Genomic DNA, 23,878 nt, shown 5'->3' with positions numbered 1-23,878 from the left:
ATGCTTAAGACTACTAAATAACTCTAAGAACTATAAACGTTTGGATAGATTTCCAATGAATAAATGACATTATGGAGGATATACCATTTATGGTTGTGAAAGAGAACGATTGGATAATAAAGTCAGAGGCTGACTTTCTATTGAAGAAACATCCCAGGGTATCCTATTTTTATATTCTGCCTATAAAATATATAGCCTCCAACTCAGGGAGGCCAATAGTATCTGAAATCGGGTCACTCTTGGAACCATTATCAAAATTCATTTACCAATTTTTGAGGCCTCCGTTGTCTCAAATGCCTTATACGTAAAAGACACTAAAGATATCCTAAACATCTTAGAAGACATTGACTTTAATCCCAACACTGCATTACTAATGATGTTAGACGTAAAGGCCCTATCCAAAAGCATTCCCCAGGAAGCAACCCTGAAGGTCAAAAAAACTCTTCTAAACAAGGTGTCTTGGGAGTCAATCACACCCATTTATTTTGTAATAGACCAGTCAGCCAGCACACTAGACAGTGGTAGGTTTTTCAGGGGGCACATCTAAGGCGCCCTCTTTTTGCATGTCATAATAAATCTTGTACTGGCAACAGTACAGATTTAAGACAAGGTGTTTGATACCAAACATCATAGGTTTCAGTAAGGCCATCATTTAGCTGGGGAGCTCGTAATGACCAGAGCCCAGTACAGATACTTAAGATGGCTTCACTGTTCAGTTGTACCATCTAGTAATTAAACTTTACAGCACAGGGGCAGATCTGCATGAGCAGATATGCCATCACATGTAATTAAACACCCCGTCTTAGGGCTACAAGGCCTTTTGTAGGGGTGACTTACATATAATGCATGCAGTGGCTTTGGACGTGATACGCATTGAGTGTGCCATGTCGTGTTTTCACTCATGGTTTGCAATGGCAGGCTGTATGCAATTTGTATGGTGGGCCCTTAGGGTGGCATAATACATGTTGCAGCACTCAGAGACCCTCTTCGGTACCCAAGCCCTAGGTACCAGGGGTATCATTTAGTAGGGACTTACAGGGGTGCTAAAGAGTGTGCACATTGTTTCAGGGAAAGAGCACTGGTGCCTGGTTAGCAGGGGCCCAGTAAACATCAGTCGAAAAACATCAGTACCAGTGGCAAAAGGTGGGGGTGAATATGACAAAAAGGGAAATGTACCTAGAAAGAGCCGGCAATAATCCCAGACAACAACTTTTCCAATCATCTGAAAAACAACAATTTATGACACCCTTTCAAACCAAACTAAAAAGGTAATAAATACATCTGAGGATCCCAATATCGGGCCCCCTGAATTTCCAAAAACCAAATGTTTTCTTTCAAACGAAGCAGGTCACTGAATGATTCAATTGTTCACACCAAACTAAAACTTCTACAACCAAAAAAGACGACCCTGGAATCAATGTGGAATTTGCCTCCAGTATCTGGCCACTATCTCAGAAGACATTGCAACCGTTGTCCACTCACAAAGCAAGTAAAAGAACTTGAACTAGGTTTAGGAAACCCTGGTGATTAAAACATCCTACAAACTGCAACTCGACAAATGTCATTTACATGATTGTCTGTCCATGCAGGTTGAAATACGTGGCATGACAACATGAAGATTCACACAAGAATATCTCAGCATAGAACTACCACATGGTGTGAAAAAACAATAACGATGTATGCGTCATTCCAATGAAAAAACACATTCTGAAAATTACCTCACCTGATAGGTCATTGACAAATTACCATCAAACATGTTGCAGATAGAAAAAAGTTTCATTTAAAGCAGCTCTAGATAGATCAGTAGATGTGTGTTCCGAAAAATGCCTCAAGGACGACATTCAGTGGTCCCAATTATTCGGGGAGCACAGACAGTAACGTCTTCTCATAGATGTTATGAGATCAATTATTCCAGAGATGGTATATTTGTTGATAATTCACAAGTTATTAGCGTACCTTATGCTCTTATAGGCAATTTTCTCGGATTTGCTAAAAAAAACTTGATCTTCTGATTAAGTATATGAGCCCCACGAAAAGCATCGTCAACACTATCAGTCTTTTCAAGAAACAAGGACATTCATCCCTTTAGGTTAATCTCAATAACTGAAGCGCCTTAAACAGAATATCTGGGGCAGTTTTTATACGCAAAATTCCAATTAACTACAAGTCCTCAAGGGAAATTCCCTATAATAAAAACACAAAAACATTAGCTTTTTCCCAAAAAAAGGAGCTCCATAATACATTTTCCATTCGTTTTTTCTGTAATTGAGTTTTTTTTTTTATACACCCTGAATAATTTATTAATGTCCCAGCGACTTTTTACACAAAAGAATCAATTCCCATCATTTTCAATCAGATGTACGTGCACATCACTCATGTGACTTCGGCACATTGGCCACGTTCTCACGCCTGTGACTTGGATCCCTAATAAGACTTCAACTCCAATGAACCTGGATCCCTAATAAGACTTCAACTCCAATGAACCTAACTAAAACTGGTATCGAAACAAGGCCTTTAGGTCTACACGCTTGGCGGGAAGGGTTGCGAATGCCAGACTCGCAACTGGAGTCAGAAATGGATACTACTCAGAGAACACAACCAAAACACCACTTTGCCACATACAAAGACATGGGAGAGCCAGCACAACCAAGTGCAGGGGAGGCAGATATTGCTAAGTAGCGAGGCCCCCTCCCACACTGGTCACATAACCCCTGAATGACGGGCAGTCGCCCGGTCCCACGGAATGGATAATTAAATGTTTGGTACCCTCAATGCTTAGAGCGAATTCAGTCACCAGTCACTGCTGTGCAATGTTGTAAAGTTTTTGTTTTTTCCTTACTCATGCTGCAAATCCTTATTATTGTGATTACTGTACATAGAGTATAAATGATGAGTGGGTGAGTAACCTTGGTGCATCACACACATTGCAAAGCAATCCTTGTTATTGGCCCTTGGGCAGATTACGAGTAAATTAAGAATGTAATAATTTTTTGGATTAACAATGCAGTATTATAATAGAAATATGTTCTAAAACAATTAGCTTGAACGGACAATTCACAGCATAAGTGATTGACGCTCATGCACGCTCACATGATGTGCGTTTTGCACTGGTTTTGCAATGTTGTGCTATTTTTTTTTCACAGAAATTACCCAGTGTGAGCATAGAGATGGGGAGCAAATGATATCACACTCGCCATACATCCTTGGCATGACCACTTCTAAGCATGGAGGGAGGGGTCGAGAAGTGTAAGCGATATTAAATGTGGTTTAACTTTTCCCAAATATTCCCCTATTTTATAATTTTCACAATAGGTTTCCTCTTTATGAAGAGACTACAATTAGCTGAGAGCAGTAAGCCTCATTCTTTCTGCATCGCATGGTTGAGTAGCTAGGCAGGGATGTGAACTGCCCCGACAATGGCCTCAGGCACATATGGGCTTTTGAAGGAGGACAAAATATGTTGGCACTATACAAAGTGTGGATGAGTCATTTTATCCCATCAAACACCACTGATGTTTTGTTTCGACCATATCTAGGGTACTCAATAATTAAAAAGTGCATTCCTTGGGTATACCCGTAGATATTTGTATTTGTCTGGATCTCTGCTATTAATCAGTTACTATTTATCTAAGAACTCCCAGAACTGGTTAAGTCCACCATGGTGCTGTTCACCTACCAGAGTGCGGATATTTGCCTAGGATGAAGCATGCCACAACAAGTTGTAGGCGAGGCGTCCATCCCATAATCCCTAGATTTTTCTCAAGGGAACTACCACATTATAAACCCTGGCTGGTTCTCTTTGTGTGTTTATAGTTTCGTTTTGGGAGGACACAACCAGGTTCTTCTTTCCGCTCTCTCGCCTTGTGCATGACATCCACAAAAACTGTACCAACATCCACAGGCCCCATTGCAGGGAACCTGTGGCACCACTCAACTCAATATGTAAACTGACATCAGTATCAATCACTTTCTTCTACAATCACTCTTGTAGAGACTTCCTAAAGTCTTTCTACTGTCATATCCTAGGGATCAGGCACAGGTCTTGAATCAGGAGTATCTAAAATAAAGACCAGAGCCATGACAGCCTTTCAGGATTGCTACAGAAGATAACTTTACATAAATTAATATAAAAGAACTCTGTACATAGTGGGTTGTCATCCTAGAACTCAGAGATGGATCCAGTCTTCCCAAACTTATGCTGCAAATCCCTGTCTTATACTGTGTAGATGCCATTAGAATAGCAAATACCTAGAAGGAAGCATCTAATGAAGAGGAAAATAAGCAGAAGGCTTCTGACAGAGAGTCTGCATGGAGAGTGAGAACCCAGGATGTGTAATGACTTTCAGCAGCCCAGCTGCCCAGTCAAATCAAGAAGTGACAAGATCAAAAAGCTGGAGTAACACTTTGCAGGATTACAACTCTGGTGACCCTACTCTGCCCCTCCTCCCCAACTATACTGTATCTAGTTCTATCAAGCCAGAGGTTTCGCTTCTCCACAGCAGGTCTTGTGCCTTATTCTAATCTGCACTATTCTGAATTGGCTTGATTCATCTTTTATGCTCCTATAGTGCTAGAGATATCAGGGTTTAACATCATGGATAGACCCCAACCTAAGTGAATAAGTGTGTTTTAAAATGTTTTTCAGACTAATCTTTTTCAAATCTAAGTTTTCTGTAGGAAAGAAGTCAAATAAAAATGCAAATGATGAAAAGAAAATTATTATCTTACCGTAAAAAAAAATTACATGTATTACTACAAATGAAGAAATAAATATTGTTGATGTGAACTTTAATTGTTCTGAGCCTTTATCACATTTATATTAAACTGAAGATGGTTGCCTATTAATAACGTTAGCTCGGACAGGGGTTATTTTGCAATTTCGAACCCAAAACCTATATCACATCTCCAATTGGTCTAGCCTGTGAGTCTAGTATGGCATGAGGACACCTAAGTAACCACAACCAGCTAACTTGGATGCACATGCTCTTAAGATTTGGTACCCACAGGGAATACTGGTGTGTGAACTCTCAAAAGCAAGCACCCAGCCCACTTTAAGAGACTTAGACCACCAGTTGAAACCCGCCTCTGCCTCCCCTCACCCCAACCCCAGTAAGCCTCTATAAAGAGCAAGAGAAGCTGCCATGGCATTGCGAACAATTGAACATAATGTAATTGCCCAGGAACCACTCGGAGGGATGTACAGGACAGATGGCACTTCTTGTTCAGGGCTGTAGCAAACAGCCTTTGTAGGGAAATTCCAATACGGACAAGATCAAGTATGTCACTACTGGAAGAAAATCATATTTGTGATCCTCCAGTCAGAGGCAACTCAAGCCATCGGCCCTCATGTTCAAGGTTTCCTACAGATGGGCTACCGGACTGTAGTGCCTCTCACCACAAAAGTAAGGATTCCCAACTCCAAGTCTAAGACCAAGTCCACATTGACCCGGTCTGTTGACTGAATGTGTTGTGGTGTTGTCCGAAAGGACCTGGACAACATTGCCCAAAATAAATGAAAAAAGGCATTCAGGCAAACAGGACTGTCTGCAACTGCGGCAAAAGGACGTGCAGCCGTTGTTTTGACATAGAAAATCACCCCAACCCATTAAGAAGGCAGCCATAACAATGATGGCCTCAGACTGTGGAGGACTGATGGACCACCCATGTTCCGTTTGGAGGGGATATCTGCCACTGGAGGTTGAGCAAGACAACACAGAAAATCTCTATGCATGCGGAGAGACTTCCCTAACAATGCAGCTACTATCTTTTTAGGCAACAGTGACAGCCCTCATTCGCCATCTGGTGGGCAAGCTCCTCAGGATGCATAAGGCCAACACATACAAGAAGCATAGGACCTGTGGAACGAGGATTGGAGTCGGATTCAAACATTGTAATTGTTGTAAATTGGCAGTGATCATTGTTAGCATTTAGCTGAAGCCATCTTGTATTCGGCAGCCATCTTGTCAGCCATGTGCTCACCATGTGCTTTGTCCTTCCTTGCTGTTTGCTCTTGTACTCTGCTCATAGACAGACTATATTTAGACTCTGCTACTCTGCACATGCGCAGAAGGAGACTGACTGTCCATACACCTGTTCTAGTCTGTAAATGTCAGGGTATTCTTACCAGCGTCAGCAAGCTGCTAGCTCCTCCCTATTGTTGACTGTGCATTTCTGTATGACCTTTTATGTATGTAACCCGTCTCTTCTGTACTTGTACCGCCTTCTTTTGAGCCCCTGTGTGGGTATAAAAGGACCATGCTCCTTCTGTTCAGTGTGCTATTTCATACACTACCGAAGGGTGTTGTGTGAATGTAGTTCCACCTCATGAAGTTTAATAAAACTTTGTTTTATATTTCAGTTTCTGTGCCAACTTCTATCCTATTGGTCTGAGGACTTTGTGCAGAGACGGGCGAACCCCTAGCACTGGTAGGCCTAGCTGAGGCCCACCCCGACAGAATCATGTAGGAATATCCGCAATCCTCTGAGAGGGAATGTTTATCATATAATTCACGTTCAGTACTGCATCATTAAGTTCAACCCCAGAGTGGGGACAAGGTGCGACTTCTGAAGATTAATGGAGAAGACAAGGTTGTGAACAAGAGTCATGGTGCACTGCAGAAAGGCCGGGAGCAGTGAAGGGGGTCGCAACCTTCACCTGCCAGTAATTTAAGTATGGAACTACCTGCAATTCCAAGTAGGCAACTGGTGAAGGCATTTCAAACACACGGGGGACGGGGAGCGTTTTTGAAAAGATGGGTCCAGTACCAATGCTCATAGCCAAGATCGGCGCCTATTTATAAGAGAAATTACATTCAGCTTTGTGCAAACCCATCATGCTAGGCGGAGGCTTCCGAGCCTAGTACTTCCGCCCACACGCCCAGTACTTCTCCCGCCAGCTGCATTACAGGACTATTTAAATGGGATAATGTGTACTTTGCATTCTCCGGCCGTCCATGAGCGGTTGGGGCAGGTAATAGGTTGTGACTTGAAGCCATAACTGTGAGTATTTCTCTGCTGCTTGACCAACAGATTCGAGAGCATTGTCAATGCTTCTCCCTAGACTAATGGCAGCACAATCTTGTCTCCCTAGGGCGGCTTCTGCACCGGTGACTTTGCCAAAGAGGCACTCCATAACTTTCTACGGGGTATGCATTACTTTCCCAGTATTCGAGTGAAGTAGCTTTACTGGGCAGTCACATGCACCTACAGTCAATGACCTCACCATCCGGCACTTCTGTCACTCGTATTCATGTTTGAATTTGCATTTGTCTACGTGTGTAGAGGGTAACGGGCTGCTACGCCCACACGGCAGCAATGCTTTGATTATATGTGTTTGCTAAGCATGTCATAGTGTCAACTAGGAAGCTTATTTCAAGCTCCGGTTCCATCACTGCATGTACTATGTATGCTCGCAGCACAGGTACGCGCTGACCTACAAAATTTAGCAGTGGTCATTATGCTACGTCTCTCGTCGGTTGGGATAATAGGGGCACCACCTCATGCACCCTTCATATTCCACCTTAAAACAAGACACGATACAGCAACATTTTCTTCTGCTGTGTCGCTGGATTTGTCTCTCCTGTATTCTCGATGTTTTATCTTTTCTTTCAGGTTAATTGAAAGACCATACAATTGATGTTCCACTGCGCCACTCATGCGTAATTCCACCTTACTATAGGTACCATAGGGTTATAGGGTGTCGCCGTACCTGAACCCTAATTTTATTGTTTTTTTCTCACCTTGACACCTTCCTGAAGAGGCGCATGAGGATCCATTAGGGACAAACACTGCGCAAAACATGTCGACCTCACTAATCAAACTTTCACTACCACACATACGCATGGAGTTTTAAGTAAGCAGCAGAGCAATACTCTCCCCTCCATTTCATTTGTTTTATGAGGGTGCTTCGCTTTCAGCGTTTTTATATACATCCAAGCATTACCTCCCTGAATAAAAGTATGTTCATTAGGTACCAGTAGGGTAATACCTCTTTTAAGAAATCACACACACATCTTTTTATAGGCCCACACACCCACATGCACAACTGAGGCGTCTCCTAAAGAGCCCTCTCGAGGGGCCCGAGGAGGACTGCAACGCCACTCCCACGAGGAGCAACGCCCTATGATGAAGCATGACACTCGCAAGAGTGTGTGAGGGAACTAATATCTAAAAGAGAAATTCCCCAACGTCATCTAATCCCAACCTGATCACTTAGAGACATCTCCATTCCCCTTCGCCCCTTCCCCATTCTTCTTCTTTTTTGCCTTCTCCTCCTCTCTTATAAATAGGCGCCCATCTTGGCCCTGACTCGCAACTAGAGTACGGCTGCGGAGCTCATTACTTTGGGAACTGTTACCATTTGTGATACAAAACTTGTGATAGCAAACACCAACGTGTACATCCCCACCCCTACCTTAATTACTTAGCAGCCTATATGGTTTAAGAGTAGAATTACACTCGCCCTCGGAAGAAAAGATTTAACACAGCCAAATGCTAGAGAAAGGCTTTTAACAGCTTTTCAGATGAAGCTAATTCCATATAGAGATTGATGCACCTGAAAAACTGTAGTTTAAAGTCCTATCTTTCTAAAGCATCCAATACGCAAAGATGCCCGCAATATAGTTTTCTATGCCTACATCTTTAATACAAAATGGTGGATGCAACAACTTTCAAACATTAGGAGGGAGTGAAGAAGGCAATTTTAAAATGATCCAAGATGTCTGGAGGCAGTTTTACTAATAGTGCCATATTTATTAACAGTCTAAAGCAACAGATGGTGAGGTTTTAACAGCGCATAGTCCAAATGGCAAATAGTAGGAGGAAAAAAAAAATTGTTTTCAAAGTGGCATCAAGGGAACCAAAGACAGCTACCACCTAACGCTGTCAAAAGACAGCAATTACAACGTAATGCCGTCACAATAGAAGAAATTCAAGAAGATTCCCTGAGCACAAAGTACATATATCTGTGAGTATTATAGATAATATCAATTCACAAATAATTGACCATATCAGCACATCCAAATTGTGAGAAAATCCTTATTTTTATTCTCAATCCATAGGTGTTCGTGAAGACTTGTGGATACAGCAATACAATCTTGATACAGTTTAAAACAGCCAAACGCCAACACGTGTTTCGTCAGGGGAAGTTTGCCCAATGACTTCTTCAGGGCCTTGGTAGTTCTCACTTTTAGCCTTATAGAGTCACGATCATGTCAAAAAAACCTTTTTATTTTGGAACTCCTCAAAACGCTTTCAACTGTTCCAGAGACAATGTCATTCTATTATAATTCGGTAAATAACACCAGGCAGAATCAGCCTTCACACTGTGGAACCATCATAAATATCTCGGGTTCTACGAGCAACCTCGTGTATTCAATCCTGTATCCAAACCGGCGTGTGTACACGGCGATGGTCATTTTTTCAATGCCGATATATCAGATGCCAGACATATACAATCCCTACATGAGAGCTTTGCCACTTGTCACAGTCTAGTCAAGATCCACTGGAGAACTGTGCAAAGTGCTACTACAAGCACCATAATGAGAAAGGCGCCAGGCACAGTGGGCTAAGAAGAAAAACATCAGGGTCCCTGGGAACTGGAAATCAAAAGGTCTTAATGGTGGCTTCCAGGACTTCTTACCAGTATTTTTGCAACTTTGTGCAGTTACCGAAAAGGTGTGTGAGAGTAACACTGGTTCACCGCACTCTAATCTGGGGTTACCCAAGCTATGCTGCTTCTCTGGAGTATTATACCAGTATAATTAAACCTTGCAAAGATTTCCCTTCCAGTGGTGACATTTTATACTGTCTTGTGTATTTGGTAATTAATCTTTTTCCATTCAACTTCAGTCAGTTCCCACACTGTGGTTGCGATTAGGAGTATTCTGTAGGTTCTGAAAATCACTTTCCTGTTTCCACTCCACATTTTGCATATGGTTTATTCATCAGGTGTAGTACCCAATGTCTGAGGTGCAGGCACCGGTATTCCTCTGTGTCTATAAAAATACCAAACTCCTTCTAAAAGATTTACATTGTCATTTATTGAATAGGAAGCCACACATAAGGCACTTATGGTCCCTCAGTGTTGTGAAGCACCTTCTGTCTAGTCTTTCAGAGAAGTCTGAGTTTATTGCATAATGGATTGACGGGGAAGACAAATTAGGTAAATCCTTTGATCTCAAAGATCTTGTACCATATGCCTACTGTGGCCTGCGTAGCTAGAGAAAATGCAATTCCAACACCTATGTTTCCTGACGAGCCAAGAGACGTTCCTGCTATACGGTGGTTGAGAAAACACCAAAGTTTGTCACTCTGCCCCCCTCACATGTCACCAGGTGTCGCAACTGCGAGGCCTGGTAATAGTACAATGTTTGGGACAGCCATTTCTACATTGGAGGGGTAAATGTATGTGATTACGTACCATTTTGGGTCTTTTTCGATTTCATATACAGCTGTTTACCAAAGCTTTAAATTGTTTAATGATTGAGTGCACTCGCATAGAAAAGACAGTCTTCAAACAACTGCTAGCTTAGGGTGACTGGACATCTTAAAAGCTATTATTCTGCCGAGCAATGATCATGATAGAGTTCCTTTGAGCCAGGGATGCAATTCATAGAAGAGAAAAATTCAGTGAAATTGTTTGTAGACTGGACAGGGCTAGCTGCACACAGTAATAAGTGCCTGCCGTATCAGCCCAACGAAACTGAAAGTTTACCCTCATAAAAACTGCTTGTTCTTTCTGTTTTCTCAAGGGGAACATTTCGAGTTTATGAATATTCATTTTGAAGCCAGAGACGGTGCCAAACACATTTAGCTTTTCCGCGGGTGGAGAGACTGACTCTTCCTTATCAGATACACGTCTCAAAATGACATCTGCAAACATACTAAGCTTAGACACTCCAGATTCTTGCTATTTTGCATTTCCAAAAAATGTACCTGAAAATATCTCCGAAGTCTGATACAGCAATTTTAAAGGCACTGGCCACAATAAAAGAAAATAAACCTTGAAGTTGGTTGGCAGAGTGACAAAGTTTAAGGAAGTGTGTTAGAAAACGGTCAGAACGTTCTCTGTGATGTCTAAACCTGCAATTCTCGTTAATACTTTTTTATTTTAAAAAAGCTGTCTGAATATCTAAATCTCGACACTCCACTACTTAATCACATTAATAGCTAGGAAACCGTAGTGGCTGCTGGGTGTTGACAATTATTTGTATGTTCCTAGGTGAAAGCATTTTGAGGTGCATACTGTATCCTATTTAAAAGAAGAATGATCCATGAGTCATGTGTGGTTACATTAATGAGCCAAAAGAGGTCAGAGGATAAATTAAAGTAAGGTGGAGGTTTCAAGTGGTGCTAGTTTGGAAGGTTGAAAATCTACAGGTTCAGAATACCCGTTTGCTGAGGGTTAGCTATTGGTCAGTCTGTGAGTCAGAGGTGACAAGGCTTCATTAAGCCAGTGAAATGATGAGAGCACAACTGCAATAAGCGCCCAACAGAATTAGTATTCAAGATGATCGGAAATGATTCAATGGGCCTAAGCGACTTGGCGGGTAAATTCTGAGAAGTTGTCCCTTTCACCTGGACTACCTATAGATCATCCAATTACTTCGCAAGCAGGTCAGTCTTCCATGTCTTGCTCAGCATCCCACTTAGAAATGTATATGTTTAATCATGGAATGATTTAAAGTTGTTTTAAAGTCTAGCCAGGAGTACAATTCTTTCCTGGCTACCAGACTTAAGTTTTACATTGTTTCAGTTTGTCATTTTACTCCGGTCACTATACCTGCTTCAGAGGGAAGAAAATGAACATGGACTCTACATATTACTATGAAGCTCTTTCAGAAGGCAGGAGTACTACATTTCTTGTATACACATTGTTAATCAACAGGCTTCATTTTACCTTCTTAAAGCTCAACTTGTATGCTTTCAGTCCGTAGTACCTATGGCTGTAAGCATGGATGGGGTCTTTTGGAAGAGTTGGGATTTCTGGTAGCCAACTCTAAGAACACTATCAGGTTGTCGCTCACATCTTACACTCTAAGCAGGGTATTTGGAGAGCTGCGTTTGTTCACTGTGTGCTCCATATGCTACCCAGCACACACCAGTTTCTTAGCAATGCCACCGTTTTCTCCAATATGTTTTTAGATTACAAATAGAATTTGCATTCTAGCATGTGGCAATTAAGTGATCACATGCTTCTGAGATTCAAAACAACATTTAAAAGTCCATAACAGAACCACATATATCTCTTCCATTTCAGGAACAATTTGAAACACAAGTGACCATGCATATATAACAGAATACTAAATTACTACAGCACTATTGTGCCCTTCACAAGTCTTAAACATAGGCCAAAGTGCAGTTGAAATAATGCAAAGGCAACAAATGTCACAATTGTAGAACATTGATAACTTGCAAAAAAGATTACCAAGTTGCAACCCTACAACAGAAGAACTAGTGCAATGCCAAACGATGTCTAAATATGAGGCACTGAAACTCACCTGCTCCCTACATGCCGCTTCATAGTCCTGCACAAGTTCAAAAACAGCGCTTGAAGAATGCGTCTGAAAATACTGTAGGAAGTCTGAGAACATGCTCATAGTAGCTGCAAGATAAAACAGACAGTTAAAATGCAATTGTGAGAATAACATTGAAATGATAGTTCCTAATGAAAGTAGACCACTTTTTCAACTGAACTAATAAATGAGGAGAGTGCACTAATATGCATCAAGTAGATAGTGCATAGATAAAGTTCGAACATTCATTGTATTACATCAGTGATATACTTAGATCCCTCAGGCAGGGTGAAGCAAAATCCCAGCTTCTAAAGAATGCCCTGGTATTTTTCATCCTAAATGGTGCCACTGAAGACATACACCACAAGTCCTTAATAAATGGAGCAAATCAATAGTAGTAAAGTTAACAAATGGCATTTCCTTGTTACAGTTGTTTCACAAGGTACATGTGGGAAGCTGGTTAGCCATATAGTGCAACAAAATGAGTTGAACTGCGCTGTCAGTACAGGCATCCCTTATTAGTATACAGGGGCTTGCTATAACAATCTCAATGTGTTCCTTTTGTTGTAGTGTGGTCGAGGAGCCCTAGACTTATCAGAGAGGAGTGTTAGACATTTGTTGTACACACAGAGTCAATAAATGAGACACCGACTCAATAAGGAAATTCGATGCCAATTTAGAAAAATAACAGACTAGTATATTAATTTTGACAGCAAAATATACTCGATTAGAAACTCATAAAATACAGCTGTCAGCTTTGAGGCATGAGCCTCAAACACGGTATAGTTAACCAATGGGAGAAATGCACACTGCATGGGGTACTTACAATGGAGTTACCAGGTTGTTCTTCTGGACTTAGGATAAGTAGGGGCCATGGTCCTTAAAACCATCAGCAGTTTTAGGTTACCTGCCCTGGTGTGTAGGGCTGCAGTGGCGCTAGTCGCAAAGGTAGCCTCGAATGCTACAGCTGAAGTCGATGGGAACACTAACAAAAAAAACTGCAAGTGGGGACTTGCGGTCAAGTTAATCAGATTCCAAAGGGGGGGGGGGGGGGGTTCGGTTCTTGAGGGTCTCTGAAGCAAGGGTGCACTGTCGGTAGGCTCAGACTCAAGCTGTGGGGCTTGGGTACAGAGGTGTTTTGTCCGGCATGTAGTTTGTGTTGGAGGCTCTCATTTGTTAGGTCGACCTGACCTTGGTGCAGGACGGTTTTTGAGGGTCATGGTGTCTCCATACTTGGTGGGAAGACTTATCTGACCTCCTACAGCACGGTGACCTCCTCCTGGGCAGCTGCTGCATCGCTGAACCCTGTGGTGAAAAGATCGGTGACCCAGGCGTTGTGGCTGGTAGCTGCAGGGAAGTGGCAGTTTGACAGTTTGGCAGCCCTCCAAGGACGAGTCTGAGCTTTGCAATTGTCGAGACAGGAGCAGGCAGGAAGGGTTTGGTTCCAAATCCACACCTAATCCACAGTTCTTGCGTTCCTTAGGCTCTTTTTCCTTCTTCTTTGGTCAGGAGAATATGCATTCCTGGTGTCAGGGGCACACCACTGAATTTAAGGGCATTTAAAGGAGTGAAGAATAGTAGCCAATGGGCTACTTACCCTTGGGGTCACTACACCCTTATAAGACCACTTCCAGTGGGGAGTGGGCATAACCCGGTTCCAGAGTTCCTAATTCCACCAAAAAAAAGATGGTGGAATCCTTCTTTCGTGGAGCACATCGAGCAGCCCACCTTGGAGGTTTGACTATCCTGGTGGTACAACATGCCTTCTTGCATACCTAATTTCCAGCCTGTCCTGGTGGGAAATGTGCCTTAGGGCAGTGGGTGGAATCTCCCAGGTCTGGGGGAAGCCAGGGTTGAATATCAAAGGAGGCAGGGCTATGCTAAATCATTAGCTATCCTGCTGCAGGGTGCATTATATTGTATGTGAGGTTATATCTGCACGAGCGGCTATGCCCCTGTGCTGACTAGTTCACATTATTAGATGGTACGAATGATCAGAGAGGCCATCTTAATTATATGTACTGGGCACTGGACAAATTTCCCAGCTACATGATGATTTTACTGAAACCTATGGTGTTTGGTATGAAACAATGTGTCTTAATAAATCTGTACTGTTACCAGAACTAGAATTATTATGATATCCACCGAGACGGCACCGTAGATGTGCCCCTTGAAAAACCTACCGATTTAGGGTGCTGGCTGAGTGGCATCATCCAGCTTGCAACCCACGGACACCTGTCTGACCCCCTGCAGGTGATAGCCTGTGCTCTTTGAGTTGAGAAACAATGCCTACTCCGGAGGAAGGTGTTCAAAATATTTTGATTTATACAACTGTTGAAAAATGAAAGTGCATCTTACCAGCTTCCCCAGGATCTTCTTCCTGTAGTAACACTGCACTCATGGTGACTTCCTCAGTGAAACTGGAAGAGTCCAAAATTCCAGTTCTCTGCGGCGTAAAGGTAGTTCCCCAATTACTCTCATCCAGATTGGATAACTAAAAAATAGAAGATAAACACATTGTGTGAGCAAGAAAAAGACAACAAAGAAACAACAAGAAGGTAAAAAAGAAAAGAAGAAGAATCTCCACCTTTTTACGATATTGCTCATGGGCACTTTATTTAAAACAAAGCTCTACGGATATATGGATCTGGATAATTATATCGTGACTGCTGCTAAATATTGGCACTGCTGAGCATCAACTTTTTTTTCCACTCACGGTATGGGTCTTCACTTAAAACAAATTACAGCAAACCATCTGGACATTTAGTTAAGAACTAAAATACCTTGCAAACTGAAAATGTCAATATCCACTTGTCAACTCCAACTCATTTAGCAAGTACTAACACATTTCTGACGAATGCAAATGGAGGGAAACCCTTAGTAGATTTAATCACTGATAAGGGTGAAGAAAAAATGAACAAAACTGACATTTTTGAGGGCGTTCTAACCTACATCCAGATTCTGTTGGCTCAACAGCACCAGTCAACAGCGACTATCCCTTCACTGGTGCTGAACTATATATGCTGGATACTTAAAATACAGCATTTTTTGCTTTTGTTTAAATTTGCCTGGTTTTTCACTGTAGACTGTTTTCAAACTAAGCATACAATGATTCAATCTATTTGAGTCAAAGTGCTGGTTAGAGAGCAGAGATATGATTGATAATTGCCTTTACTTTCTAATGGCTGGATGACAATTCACCAAAGCAAGGAAAGTCACAAAATGACAGAAAGGATGCTGTGCAATTATTTCAATGACATGGTTTCATTCTACCTGCCCCCAATCAATTCCTATTCTAGGGCAGCCACTGATTAATTAAGATGTTCCAAAGAACAGCCAAGCCAACAAACATTAAGATAAGGAAACAGGAATAAGCAGAAGGTGGGTGAACTGGAGATAAAAATGGCCTTCTGGTGAATTATCCATAATGTACAACTGGAAGCTATGGCAGCAGGTACCAGTTTGTAGTTACGATCATGATACGAAATACCAAAAACCTGTGTGTTTCTGGGCCAAAACCGCTCATGTGAAGGGCCGCAGCTGCAAATGCCGTTTTTTTAAAATTTGTTTTTCTGAACGAGATTGTCCGACTACAGACTCAGCCTCACTTATGTGAACAAAAGTCATGTGTTGTTATCGAAACGATTCAAACATATGAGTTTGGTGAGACAATAGGACAGGAAAACACTCCAGGAGGAATTGGAATGAGATCTAGACATGTTGTTCACAAGTGCTACAAAACATGTAACCCCACCTCTTTGAAGGATTTCTTAAGCACCGAAAAGGAAAATGGATGCCACAATAACATAAATCTTCAAATATGTACTGAGTCTGAGAAACAACATTTCATAATACGCAATGGGGTCAAAAGCCAAAATTCAGCCACTACAGCAGAGTATATACCTTTCATGAAGAGACATGAATAATGCAAACACAAGGAGATGATGGACGGTGCGCTGAATCTTTTCAGACACTCACCCCCAGTCATAGAACTGGGTTGAATCCATCATCGTTCTTTAGGTCACTTCGCCACCCCAGTTCAGTCAAAGCTATATGCAAATCAGTCTTGACCCTGTGCCTCATGAGAACAGTCCAGCCAAGCCAGGTCTTCCCTGGACCGGAAACACGCATCCTGGGACCGGTTTCGGGGTAACAACCCTCATCAGCCAGGCAAGCTTGAATCCAGTGGCAAAGTGAGCAAGGGACCGACGTCTGACATATCCTGCCAACTTAGGGTGAACAAAGCAAACACAAGGAGATGATGGACGGAGTGCTGAAACTTTTCAGACACTCAACCCCTAAGTCCGTCCATCATCTCATTGTGTTTGCGAGTTATGAATAATCACATCCGTAAAACTTTGTACTCTTGAGAACAAGGGACAGAAGTAATTCAGATAGATTATAAATGTAATCAATGTCACTGTTCCATGTAACTTGAACACATCTAATGAGCAAGAGTAATCCAATAGGTTGGGCACTTTCGTTACTTTACAATGTCAGGAATTTGTACCTCACTAGGCACGTTTTCACAATGTTTTATATCTGCATTATGCCCTGTATATTTATCATCACATTTCCTGCCAAATTTTATATCTGGACACCCATCTATCTTCTAAGCTAGGTTAATTTGCCCTTATTGCTCTCTGAACAGCTTCAACTGTATGTGAATGTGGCTCAGCATGACTTCTAAAGGGTAGCTGCATGCTCAGTCTGCAAACACAAACTCAGCCTGGATACCTGTAAAAAGGCATTACTTTGTCTCTGCATTTTGCAGCAACACCCAATATCATTGGACACATGGGTTTTATGATAATGCAGATCTTTACCGTTCCTCTGAAAATGGAGATCACTACACCATTTTATGACCAGAAAGTTCACCAATGCCACAAACAGTCTGCAATCTGTGCCATAAGGAGTTTCAACTATAAAGGCTGATGTGATTCTCAAACAAAGAAATATGCACTTCAATAGGATTAAATCAAGAACAATTTCACATCCTGTTGTTCAGACTTGTCATTTGACAACTACAAAAGTAGAATTTCATGGGTGACAGAAAACAACAAAAAAAACATTAAACCTGCTCCCAGGAATGTTCCAAGCAGGAGATAGAATTAAAATGAACAAGTTGTTTAGTGACAGGATCATTAGGATTTCCTACCTTACACCAGGTACTGGTTCTGGATGGGAAATAACTCACCATAGACAGATTACCAAGGCGCCCCGGAGTCTGCGTCACATGAGTAGACCTGCCTCCACTTCCTAGAATAGCAGAAACATCAGGCTGTCTTGTAGCGCTGCGGGTCTGTGGAGTCACTGAAAATACAGGACAGCTTCAGCTTTACAGTAGACAAGGAGTACCACACAATTGTGAGCACTCGCCCTCTCGCCACAAAGCTCAAACCAAGCTACACCAATGGTGGATCAGAGATAGAATCAGGGATCCTGGCGGTCCAGTGCTACAACAGGAATACATGTAAAATTAGTTAATGCACCTTGGTATAATAGGAAAGCTGCTAATCTTGGAAAGCTACCTTCAACTGATGCTCTCAGCTCTCTTGAGAACTACCTATTCTGTTACGCCCCGAAGACCATCCCATACCAAAAATAGATTCTCCATGCATGCATATACCCATTGCTCCTACTGCACAAGTCTCAAACTTTTCCATTTCCTATTGATCCACAAGTCACTCACTGTTGCTCAAGATTTTGGACATTTAATTGCAAAAGTCTCCTGCAATACAATGCAATTACAGTGGCAAATTCCGCAAAGCAAATACAAATAATTGTTAAAGTAATGTTCTCTCTACAACCGGTTTGGCCATCCATATACCACCATATGTTTATATGCCGAGATTTGGATGGATTCTGCAAAACTGATCAAACACCATGTTATTACACAAACAGGGACAGCATTACATATTAAGATTATGAATTCCGTAGCTGTATTTTCAACACGGCAATGCACTTAAGATTTAAAAAACAAAAAGAATCACTTATCGTAAAAAGACTTTCATTTTATTGCATTATAACTCGACACCTTGAATAAATTAAGGCTGCTTAGACAGTGCTTAAAAAGCACTGGAGAGAAACGATTTGCTGATTTAGCATCTAGCTATAAAGGCAAATCTATTGGTGGTACAGTACATTTGGACAACTACATGTGCAATGTACTATTATCTCAGAAATCAAGCAAATTAAATGAGCAATTACTTGCAGATTTAACTTCAAGCTATCAAGACAAATCTAGTGGTTGGATAGTTTTTCTGGACAACTACACATACAATTTCTGCTATTATCCCAGAAATCAACCAAATTAAATCAAGGAAGACCACATTGTAATTAAAGGACAAGTCACTTACCATCGGTAATACCTTATCTGGTAGAGACATGATCTAGCCGCAGAATCCTTACCTTTGAACTTTCAGGAGTCAGGCTGGATTCAGAAGATTTTAGATAGCAGTTACCCTGAGTTCCGGTAGGTGGTGTCGGTCGACTCTGCATGACATCGTAGGAGTCACGTTTGTCGTCAATATAACCACCACTCCGACCCGCTGACGTCAGTGCTTTTCCCGACTTTCTGCGCCAGAAATGCAGAGCCATGAAGTGACTCACCATGGTGTTTTTAAAAAGGCAACCAGAGCTCTGAAGGGAAAAGCGCTCGACACTAGAACTAATCCGCAGTGAGGGGGGGTGTGGGGGAAAATCGGTACGGAATCTGCTGCTAGCTCATGTCTCTACCAGATAAGGCGTTACCAGATTTAAGTAACATGTTCATCTAAGAGAGACATCTAGCCGTAGATTCCTTACCTTTGAACAGATACCCAAGCAATGCCATTCCCAAACGAGGAACTACGGAAAGGAAATCTTGAAAAACAGAGCGGCCAAAACAGGTGAACCTGGGAACCTGGGAATTCAAGCAGTAGTGTCTGGCAAATGTGTGCAGCAATGCCCAGGTAGCTCCTTGGCAGATGTCTGAGACGGGAACACCACGCTGGAGAGCTGTGGTGGCTGCTTTTGCCCTAGAGGAATGGGCTCTAAGCCCTTCAGGAGGATCTTTCTCCGCTAAGGCGTAACAGATTTTGATACAGAGGATAACCCAGCGGGAAATAGTCCCCTTTTGGACAGCACGCCCTTTCTTTGCACCCACATTCCCTATAAAGAGTTGGTCATCCACCCAGAAATCTTTGGTTTGATCGAGGTAGAAGGATAATGCTCTTTTTGGGTCCAGACAATGGAGACGCTCCTCTTCCTTGGAAGGGTGCGAATGTGCATAGAAGGTGGGGAGAGTAACTGACTGCCCTATATTAAAGGATGTTACCACCTTAGGTAGTGAGGATGCCCTTGTGCCAAGCACCACTTCAGCCGGAAAGACCGTCTGGTAAGGAGGCTGTGATGACAGTGCCTGCAGTTCGCTCACCCTCCTGGCAGAAGTTATCACCACTAAAAAGGCTGTTTTGATGGTGAGCAGCCGTAGAGGGCAGTGGCGCCGGGGCTCAAACGGTGCACACATCAGAAAGGTAAGAACCAAATTGAGGTCCCACTGTGGCATAATAAAGGGTGAAGGAGATAACAAGTGAGTTAACCCGTTGAATAAATTCTGCACCAGAAGGGATTTGAAAAGAGAAGGCTGATCAGGCAGCCAAAGGAAAGGGCCAAAAGATAGCCCTTCAAGGTGCCCAGACCAGAGCCCTGCTGGGCCAAGGAAGTATGGACAGAAGATATCCGAAAAAGATGTAGATAGAGGGTCAATATATCGGTCTGTACAATATTTACAAAATTTGGACCATATATAGGCTTATTCGGACTTCGTGAAGGGACGCCTGGCAGCCAGAATAGCTTTTGACCTTCCTCCCGAAGACTGTGAGGTTGTCAGCTGTCACCGCTCAATCTACACGTAAGGAGGCAGAGAGTGGACAGGTTCTGGTGGAGAACCTTCCCTTGCTACTGCGACAGGAGATCTTCCAGTAGGGGCAGCCTGATCGGAAGATCGATGCTCATTGCGAGAAGCTCGGGTTACCAGACTTTCCGTGCCCAGTCCAGAGCGACAAGAATGACTTGTGCCCGGTTGCTTCAGATCTTCTTGAGCACTGTGCGTGGGAGTGGTATGGGTGGAAAGGCGTACAGGAGGCCGGCGACACACTCTTGACAGCATTGCTGAGCAAGAGCCGCCTTGGAAACTGCTGACATTGCACATTCTCTGCAGAGGCAAACATATCTAAACAAGGCTCTCCCCACAGTTGAAAGAGTCCTTTCACCACACCACCAGATGGAGATGCACTCATGATCCACTAGACGCCTTCGACCGAGTTCATCCACTCTGACATTAAAAGAACCAGCTAGATGCTGAACCACCAGGGTTATGCCCTGCTGTTCCAGCCACATCCAGGACCACAAAGCCTCTTGGCACAGGGTCCAGGACCCCACCCCACCGTGCTTGTTGCACTACCACAAGGCGATTGTGTGGTCTGTTTACACGTGAACTAGCCTACCCTTGATGGATGGCAAGAAGGCTTTTAGTGCCAGCTGGATCACCTGAAGCGCTAACAGGTTTATATGGAGCCGTAGACCAGAGTCCTCTGATCTCCACCTCTCCCAGATGGCTGCCCCATCCCAGAAGGGAGGCATCCGTCATTACTGTGTGTTCTGGATGGGAAAGGGAAGGGGTCTGCCTCTGATCCCATTGCGGTTTGATAGCCACCACTGCAGGTCTTTCGCAGTTCCCTACGAGATCTGGACCAGGTTGGTGAGATTTCCCTGATGCTGTGATCATTGGAACTTCAGGTACCATTGCAGAGCACGCCTTGGCCATCTGGCATGGTCCACAAAAAGAATGCAAGAGGCCATGAGGCCCAACAGCCTCAGTCATTCTCACCAAAATCCATGATTGAGGCTGAAATATTGGTATCATAGCCCAAATATCCTGTACTTCCCGCTCGGGAGGATAAGCCCGAAACTGCACCGTGTCCATAACTGCTCAGATGAAGTGGAGCGTCTGAGAGGGAGTCAGGTGTGACTTCGGCATGTTGATAGTGAACCCCAGTGAATGCAAGAGGTTCGCCGTAGTCTGGAGATAGGAGACGACTGCCTGGGACGAGCCCACCTTCAACAACAAGTCGTCGACATAGGGGAAGACTGGAACCCCTGATCTCCGCAGATGAGCTGCAACCTCCGCCATCACCTAGGTGAACACCTGCAGGGCACTGGTGAGGCCAATGGGAGCACAGCAAACTGAAAGTGCTCCTGGACCACTGTAAACTGCAGGTAGTGACGATGGGCCAGCAGGACGGGAATATGGGGTCCTGTAAGTCCAACGCTACCATCCAGTCTCCCAGGTCTAGAGCAGACAGTACCTGAGCCAGAGTGAGGATCTTTAATTTCTCCTTCTTGCGGAAGTAGTTGAGGGATCTGAGGTTGAGGATAGGACAGAGTCCTCAGTCCTTCTTTGGAACCATCAAATAGCTGGAATAGCAACCACAGCCTATTTCTGCCCAGGATACCTCTCTATAGCTCCCTTGGCCAAGAGAGTTTGACTTACTACCGGAGTAGCACAAGATGATCCCCTGTCAGTCCATCGTGAGTTGGAGGCATAGAGGGAGGTGTAGTCTTGAATGGGAGGGAGTAACCCCTTCGGACTATCTGCAACACCCTCCTGTCCGAGGTGATATCACATCAGTGGTGGGGGTGATGGCGTATCCTGCCACCCATTGGATGCTTGTGACACCGAAGGACCGGACTAGGAAGGTTTCGTGGTGGAGGTGGGGATGGTGGCTTGGTCCGACTTCTGGCCTCGCAACCCTCGAGGACGGGCTGAACTGCAGCCCGGCCCCACAGAGGTTGCTGAACTTGCAGAACCTGCTCGTTGGAAGCCCCTTTTGTAGCCACAAAAGGAGTGAAAAGCAGACGCAGGCAGGGTGTAGTACTGAGGACCAAGGGTGTGGCCGTAGCCTGCGCATCCTTGAAGAGCTCAAATGCTGCGTCAGCCTTGTTTCCAAAACGACGTGAGCCATCAAAAAGCCTGTCCGTGATGTTGGCCTGGACATCCCCCAAACAGCCGGACGTCCTCAGCCAGGCATGGGGCATAATAACCACCTTTGAAGAAATCACTTTGCCCAGCGAGTCTGTCGTGTCCAAGCCACAGCGTATGGCGAACTTCACTGCTTCTCTCCAGTCTGATATTGCTTGGGAGAGCAGGATCTAGTCCTCCTCCTCCGAGATACTGGGCAGCACCAGACAACCGTATCCCATATAGAATGGGAATAGTGTCCCAAAAGGCATGCGGTGTTCACCGACCACAATGCAAGGCTGGCGGAAGAGAAAAATGACTTCCCAAAGTTCTCCAGCCGTTTGGATTCTCTGCCCAGAGGGGCGGAATGGAACGCACCACGGGACATGGAAGCCTGGACCACCAAGCTTTGATAGGGTGAAGTAAGGAAAACTGGGTCACATGGTGCAGGGCGATGGCGGCAGGCAATTGTTCTATTCACAGCAGCCCCTGTGCTGGGCTTGGACCAGGTGACGAGAAGGACGCCTGTTAAGGCCTCGTTAAAAGGCAGCAAGGGTTCCAATGAGGAGATACCAGGCTGCAGGACCTCCGTCAAGACATTCATCTTAACAACCACTGTAGGAAGCTGCAAGTCCAGGACCTCCACAGCCCCACTGTTAAATATTGGACGGATTTGTTAGCATGAGCTGAAAGCCATTTTGTATTTCTAGCAGCCATTTTAGTTAAAATGCAGTAGAGGTTATGCACTCCGCAGTTGTGGATGTGGTTAGGTTGTGGTGTGCACCAGAGATATCACTCCCGACAAGGTGTGGTAATCAAATAACAGGTTGCGACACTAGAGGTGAGTGTCGTCTCTCCGAGCATAATCAAATGGACGTAGGCACGTCTTGAAACACGCCATGGTGCAAAGATAGCCGAACCGCGCCTACCCGCTGTTCGTTTCTGAGTATTCAAACTACCCCTGAAGGACTGAAATAGTCCGAAATGCATTGGGTGATTTCTCAATGGTCTTCTGAAAATTTTGGGAAGTTTAAAGATGTTTAACCAACAATCAGCTACATGATATTTATCATTTCCTGTGAAGAAACATGGAATAAAATATGATGGAAATCATGACCCTCTGAAGTTTGATTATATTTTTCAAGACGTGCCTACGTCCATTTGGTTGTGCTCGGAGAGACGACACTCACCTCTAGTGTCGCAACCTGTTAAGCCATTTTAGTTAGCCATGTGCTGCCACATGCTCGCCATGTGCTCTGTCCTCCCTCAGTGTTGACTGCTCTTGTAATCTGCCTAGAAACAAACTATATTTAGCATCTTCCACCTTTGCACATGCCCAGAAGGGCTTAGCTAGTAGAAT

At 43.6% G+C, this 23,878-nt stretch overlaps 1 protein-coding gene across 3 annotated transcripts in view; it reads right to left on the bottom strand.

Annotated features, from left to right (window-relative positions):
- NUP107 (nucleoporin 107) overlaps positions 1 to 23,878 on the bottom strand; it is a 547,946-nt gene that overhangs the window by 412,459 nt on the left and 111,609 nt on the right. For all 3 annotated transcript variants that reach the window (XM_078676641.1, XM_078676632.1, XM_078676648.1), the window contains exons 4-6: positions 17,713 to 17,828; positions 14,874 to 15,009; positions 12,501 to 12,604 (exon numbers count right to left, since the gene is read on the bottom strand). In XM_078676641.1, the coding sequence (XP_078532767.1) occupies positions 12,501 to 12,604; positions 14,874 to 15,009; positions 17,713 to 17,828 (356 nt within the window). The remainder of the gene's footprint in view (positions 1 to 12,500; positions 12,605 to 14,873; positions 15,010 to 17,712; positions 17,829 to 23,878) is intronic.

This window comes from Lissotriton helveticus, chromosome 1_1, assembly GCF_964261635.1.
Source record: "Lissotriton helveticus chromosome 1_1, aLisHel1.1, whole genome shotgun sequence".
In the NCBI taxonomy this organism is placed as follows: Eukaryota; Metazoa; Chordata; class Amphibia; order Caudata; family Salamandridae; genus Lissotriton; species Lissotriton helveticus.
Note: the sequence above shows the minus strand (reverse complement) of the source record. Positions and strands in the feature narration are given on the sequence as shown.